Source organism: Amphiprion ocellaris, chromosome 24 (genome assembly GCF_022539595.1).
Source record: "Amphiprion ocellaris isolate individual 3 ecotype Okinawa chromosome 24, ASM2253959v1, whole genome shotgun sequence".
Taxonomy (NCBI): domain Eukaryota; kingdom Metazoa; phylum Chordata; class Actinopteri; family Pomacentridae; genus Amphiprion; species Amphiprion ocellaris.
Window position 1 is genome coordinate 10225903 of NC_072789.1, and position 6376 is coordinate 10232278.

Sequence of the window (6376 nt, forward strand, 5' to 3'; positions counted from 1 at the left end):
GACCATGAAAGTCGTCTTCCCCTTCGGACTACATTTCCCGTTATTCACCGCGCGCTTACCGGAAGTTTCTACGTGTGCTTTTTTTGCGACAGTTCAGGAAGCATCTACAAACACCCACAGAAACGAGCAAGAGTTGGTGCTTTCTCCTGTGAAGGAGTACAGCAAAAGCAGGTAAATATTCTTTACAGTTAAAAATACAGTTTGTCTATGGAATATTAAACTACCACTCCAGCGTTTACGTTAAGTCTTTTTCAGACACACCTGAACGGGCCTTCACAATTTATTGAACTAGTTAGCAGTAAGCTAACTGTATCTGGTAGCAACCACAGCGTCTGCTAACAGGGAAATTAAATACATCAGTGTTTGTTGAGGTTGTGACAGATATCTTATTGTAATTTAGATATTTATTTAGTGTATATACGAAGTTTTTGCATAATTTTTAGTTGTTTAATTAACTTTGTCACCATGTAGCATATATGTTTGCAGTTTCATCCTCGGTGTTGTTCCTTTTAAGCCGTTTCTGTTCAACAAAATTAGCTTAGACTCATCAGTGATTGCATGCTACAGAGTACATGTATGATACATTTAAAATGCTGTATTCTGAAGGTTAGAGGTGGACTATATGACTTGTTGTAAACATGAAATAACTAAGATTCAGAATAATTATACCCAGCTGTAGGACGCGAGAATAGAAGTTTAACGTTCTGCTTGTTATCTTAACATCAAATATGTTATTCTCTTTATGATGGCTTTATTTTTAATTTTAGACAATACTTGTCATACTGATAACGTACTAGCTATCAAATACTTAATTCAAAATATCTCAGTTCATTAATAAATATATCTTACAAGATGCTCATTCAGTCATGAAGTCAACATGTTCAAATGCTATTAAATTAATGGAAAGTGCATGTCTGAAAGGGGCTTAATTTAGCAAATTCACCATACCTTGCATATAAGGTGCTGTAAAACTTAAAAAATAGCATGAGTCTTTTTTTTAAATTGTTTTGTCCACCATCAGCTGTAGTCGGGAAGCTTCATGACTAAGCAGAATTTAAATTTTAAAACAAGAAACAAGCATCAGTTGTTAAAACACATCATTTCCAGTCCTAAATATTGCAGAAAACACTGTGTGTGGATAAAGTTTGTTTTATTGGGTTTCTGCATTTACTGCAAATCCTTTTCGTGCGCCCTTCTAATTTGATTTTCAGCACCATGTTGCCGACCACCTCGCCGAACAGCAACGGCGCCCTCAGTTCCAGGGATGCTGCTCGCCACACAGCAGGTGCCAAACGCTACAAGTACCTGAGGCGGCTGCTCCACTTCAGACAGATGGACTTTGAATTCGCCCTGTGGCAGATGCTTTACTTGTTTACGTCACCACAGAGAGTGTACCGCAACTTCCACTACAGGAAACAGACCAAGGATCAGTGGGCCAGGGACGATCCTGCCTTTTTGGTCCTGCTCAGCATCTGGCTATGTGGTAAGTCTTTACTCAGTTTTGCACCTTTTGCATTTGCTTACCTCTTTAATTGTCAATAAACACATTTTAGTCAAGTTTTTATTCATTATTGTACCTCTGTTTTGGATTTTGAACATTCACCTCTTACCTTCTTGGCCTGTCTGATTAAATTCTTGCCTTGAATATGATAACAGACCAGTCCTTTTATTATTGTGCAGTATCAACAATAGGCTTTGGTCTTGTGCTGGACATGGGAGTTGTGGAGACTCTGAAACTCCTGCTGTGGGTGGTCTTTGTTGACTGTATAGGAGTCGGTCTGCTCATATCAACCTTTATGTGGTGAGTAGTCGCATGTTTTTGAGTCGTAGGTAATAAAATTAAACTCTGAGGTTAACCGTGCATGTGAAAAAAAATCCAATTTTTCTTTTCCAGGGTGATCAGCAACAAATACCTGCTAAAACAACCCAGCAGAAACTTTGATGTGGAGTGGGGCTACGCGTTTGATGTTCACCTCAATGCGTTCTACCCGCTTCTCGTCATCCTGCACTTCCTGCAGCTTTTCTTCATCAACCGTGAGTGGCCTCTGTTTCTGTGCGGGTTTCATTGGTGTGTCTGAAATGACATGATCCAATTTAAGGCATTAAATGTAGTCCGGTTAGTTAGTTGTGCAGATTTTTTATTTTATTCTGTTAATTATGAATAACATTTTGATTTAATGTTGATTTCATAAACAGTTGATGCACCATTTTCGTTTGTTGTTTTGTGTGTTTCAGACATTGTGGTGATAAATTCAGAATGGTTCCTGGGATACTTCGTTGGGAACACTTTGTGGCTGATCGCCATTGGTTATTATCTTTATATCACCTTCTTGGGCTACAACGGTACATCTCTTATACATCAAAATACACTGGCAGCTTGCTCTCAGTTTTTGTTTTTCTCTTTAAAAAGAACATTTCCGTGGTCAATATATAGTTTCTGAATGAATGAATGCCACTTAAATCATGTAAGAAGATTTCATGTCTGTTCAAAATGGCATTTTTTTATTACGTGTTGCTACCATCTAGTGGTCAGAAACATGCACTGATTTATACATCACCAGGAGTTGTTGATATAAGTGTAATAAAGCCTAAACTTTGAATCTGTGAGTGAATGGTTTAGTGGTAGAGAATTTTGAATACACTGAAAATGAATGGTTAAGATGTGGTGTTTTATGCTGAAACTGAAATAGAGGTGGGCACATTCATCGGTGGAAACCAGTGGGATGTGGCTGTTCAATAATCTGCACTTTTATTAGTTGGAGGTTGTGCTTCCGTTTAGTGGTAAAGCAGGATTGACCCCATTAAGCAACTAGCTCATGTCTGACTCTAGAGCGCTATAACACCTTCCTCTCTTTTAATCCCCGCAGCTCTACCCTTCCTGAAGAACACCGTGGTGCTGCTCTACCCCTTCGCTCTGCTTGGCCTCATCTACATCCTCTCCATCTCGCTCGGTTGGAACTTTACTCAGGGCCTCTGCTGGTTTTACAAGCACAGAGTCGAGTAGAACCAGTTTGCCTCTGAGGATGGACACTAACTGGCTCTCGGCCAACTCTAAATCTATTTTAAATTCACATCTACGTGACAATGAATCCATTCCCAGCTGCTGTCAGGCAACATGTGGTTGAGGGGGATCTCTAGTCGATTCTTAGTGAACTGGGACTTTACTGTTCAGCTCTAATGTTGAGTTGGAGCTCCAGCGTCAGTGATGTGTTTGGACTAGTTGCAGAAACAACGGGGACAGATGACGCGCAGCTTTTATTGGTGTTCCTTTTGTATGATTTGTAAATAGTACTCGGCAGGTTGTAATATATACCCAGAGGGTTGTTTCTGAAGAGGATAAGTGCGCTTTGTTTTTTTGAGTTTTCTTAAAAAAGACAGAAAAAATTCAAATCCTGCTTATTGAAGAGAAAAAGTGAAAGTGGAGGAATGTAGGATGCACATTTTTTTTTTTCCATTTTCTTTTTTTTCTCAAAGTGTACATTCCAAAGCACTTTCAATAAAAGGTTTTATGAACTTAAATTGCCTCATTTTTAAAGTCTGGAACAATAAATGATGACTATGTCTGTACATAGCAGAGACATCTTAAAACACTAAATATCAGGTACATATCCAAATTTTTAAATAATACATCTGTTTCACAAAGTATTAAACATGCAGAAACTGTATAGTCCCTTATCTGCAAAATACCGTGCTAAACTTTACATATTCATAAGTCTTTTCATATTTTTAGTGTTTTTGTGTCCATTGTGATTATAGAAAGTGTCTCTAAAATCGGATGCTGACTTGAGAAAAGAAGAGTTTTTCCAGCTCCCCTGTGTTTCCTATGACCAATAATGTTCTACATCTTAGCGTCAGAGGAATGTTGATCCCTTCAGGGTTTTTAAAATGTCACATGGTGCCTGGATTTTCTGTTTTCCCTTTGCATAAATAAGGAGCCTTCCCCAACAAGCTGGTGCAGAAAAGGCACAGATTGGTGCATAAAAATTTGCGTTCAAGTTTATGATACTCCAAATTTAATGAGAGACGACCTCCAATATTGAAATTAAATCATGTTTACGGCCATTCCATTAAATTTGAGAGGAATGCCAGCTATTGACCATGTCATGCTGAAAGATGAAGTTCTTCTTCATCTTCAGCTTTCTAACAGAAGCCTAAAGGTTTTGTGTCAACACTGACTGGTATTTGAAACTGTTCATAATTCCCTCCACCCTGACTAAGACCTCAGTTCCAGTTGAAGAAAAACAGCCCCCAATACATGATTCTGCCACCACCATGCTTCACTGTAGGTATGGTGTTCTTTTGGTGATGAACAGTGTTGTTTTTATGCCAAATATACCTTTTGGAATCATGGCCAAAAAGTTCAACTTTGGTTTCATCAGACAATAACACATTTTCTCACACGCGTTTGGGAGATTTCAAACGTGTTTTTGTGAAATGAAGCCGGGCTTGGATGTTTTTCTTCGTAAGATAAGGCTTCCGTCTTGCCACCCTACCCCGTAGCCCAGACATATGAAGAAGACGGGAGATTGTTGTCACATGTACTACTCAGCCAGTACTTGCCAGAAATTCCTGCAGCTCCTTCAGTGTTGCTGTCGGCCTCTTGGCAGCCTCCCTCACCAGTTTTCTTCTCGTCTTATCAATTTTGGACGGATGTCCTGTTCTTGGTAATGTCACTGTTGTGCCATATTTTCTCCACTTGATGATGGCTGTCTTCACTGTGTTCCATGGTATATTTAATTCCTTGGAAATTCTTTTGTACCCTTCACCTGACTGATATCTTTGAACAATGAGATCCCTCTGATGCTTTGGAAGCTCTCTGCGGACCATGGCTTGTGCTGGAAGATGTGGCTACAAAAATGTCAGGAAAAGCCTACTAGACCAGCTGAACTTTATTTGGGGTTAATCAGAGGTAATTTAAATGGTGACAGGTGTGTGTTGACTCCAATTTAACATGAGTTTGAATGTAGTTGGTTAAATCTGAACACAGTCACATCCCCAGTTATCAGAGGGCGTGCACACAACCTCATTATGTCAGTTGTTTATTTATTTTAAAGTTATTTTTTTTGGCCTTTTATCAGCTTTATTGGACAGGTGCAGTGAGAGAGAGACAGGAAACAGGAGAAGAGTCAGGGGAAGACATGCAGCAAAGGGCCGCGAGCGGGAATCGAACCCGGGTCAGCTGCGTCGGGGACCAGCTCCTGTTCACGGGTCGCCCGCTCAACGCGTTGAGCTATACGAGCACCCGGTTGTTTATTTTCACTTCACCTCCCTGTAAGGTTTCAGTTTGGTTTTCAGTTGCATTGTACAGGTTATAGGTCACATTAAAGGTGGAAAAAGTTGTGAAATTACTTATCTTGGTGTCATTTTTTTATGTCATAAAAACCTGGCATTTGAATAGGGGTGTGTAGACTTTTTATATCCACTGTAGTGTTCACTTGTTGTCATAGTTACAGTAACGTCATGCTGCTATCTTGCAATGAAACAGAAATCTTTAACAAATCCATGCATCCAGACTATAAGCTACATAACTGCCAAAATCTAATCAGTTGGTCCTTGTGTCATTTCTGACCTTTCCTGAAAATTTCATCCAAATCTTTTAGTCTGTTTTTCAGTAACGTTGCACACTGACGGAACAACAGATGGAAGGACAAACGTACGCCGATCGTCACATAACTATGAATAATTAATGAATAATTAATTATTATGGAGGGATTAAAAAGTAAAAGTTTTCTAAAATAAACAAAAATAGTCCTTTGAAAAATGCCATTTAAAGACTTTTTTTAAACTTATTTTTTGTCTCATCTTAAAAATGTGTCGATGTACTTGTTTATTGTGTTAACATTTAATAAAACAGCATTCCATAGATTTTAAATCCCCTTTGTTAAAAACATTTGACTCTAAAATGCCAACAAAATGAACATTTTAAAGCATGCGTTTCAGAATGTTCTGAAATGACTGCAAATTGAGTCATTTTTACATAGATGCAATACCTCCTTTATTTAATAAGGCATTTTCAAACATTCAGCAATACAAAGAAATGATCATTTTATTCTGCGATAAAATGAAATTCATTGTAATTGCTGCAAATTCATGTCACTCCATGTGTGAGTGACAGTAAGTGAAACCCACACAAGTCTTAAAATTACAGTAGTAAATAATGGCCACAGAGATTACCTGAGTAAGAAATGGCCAAGAGAGTCTTGGTCAATAGCTCTCTGTGGTTACTAACTATACAGCTTACAGGACGCCACACATGTAGTGTCAAGGTGCCAGTCTGTCCTCCCTGAGTGACTCCTACACCTGAGGTTCTCAAAACCTTTGCCAGGTGAGTAGGACGAGGAGCCCTATTGGTCATCCACCCCCCCACCTTACTCAG

General features: G+C 38.9%; 1 protein-coding gene across 1 annotated transcript; it reads left to right on the forward strand.

Annotated features, from left to right (window-relative positions):
• The first annotated feature begins 72 nt into the window (after nt 1-72).
• Nucleotides 73-3519, forward strand: unc50 (unc-50 homolog (C. elegans)). The gene is made up of 6 exons (XM_023295268.2): nt 73-171; nt 1212-1483; nt 1681-1801; nt 1895-2034; nt 2236-2343; nt 2868-3519. The coding sequence occupies exons 2-6, from the start codon at nt 1216-1218 to the stop codon at nt 3002-3004; spliced, it is 774 nt and encodes a 257-aa protein (XP_023151036.1). The 5' UTR covers nt 73-171; nt 1212-1215; the 3' UTR covers nt 3005-3519.
• The last annotated feature ends 2857 nt before the right edge of the window (nt 3520-6376 follow it).

Coding starts and splice junctions, on each gene's coding strand:
- unc50 (XM_023295268.2), top strand. CDS start 1,216: ATGTTGCCGACCACCTCGCCGAACAGCAACGGCGCCCTCAGTTCCAGG. Junction 1,802..1,894: donor CTCATATCAACCTTTATGTG/GTGAGTAGTCGC, acceptor TTTCTTTTCCAG/GGTGATCAGCAACAAATACC. Junction 2,344..2,867: donor CACCTTCTTGGGCTACAACG/GTACATCTCTTA, acceptor TAATCCCCGCAG/CTCTACCCTTCCTGAAGAAC.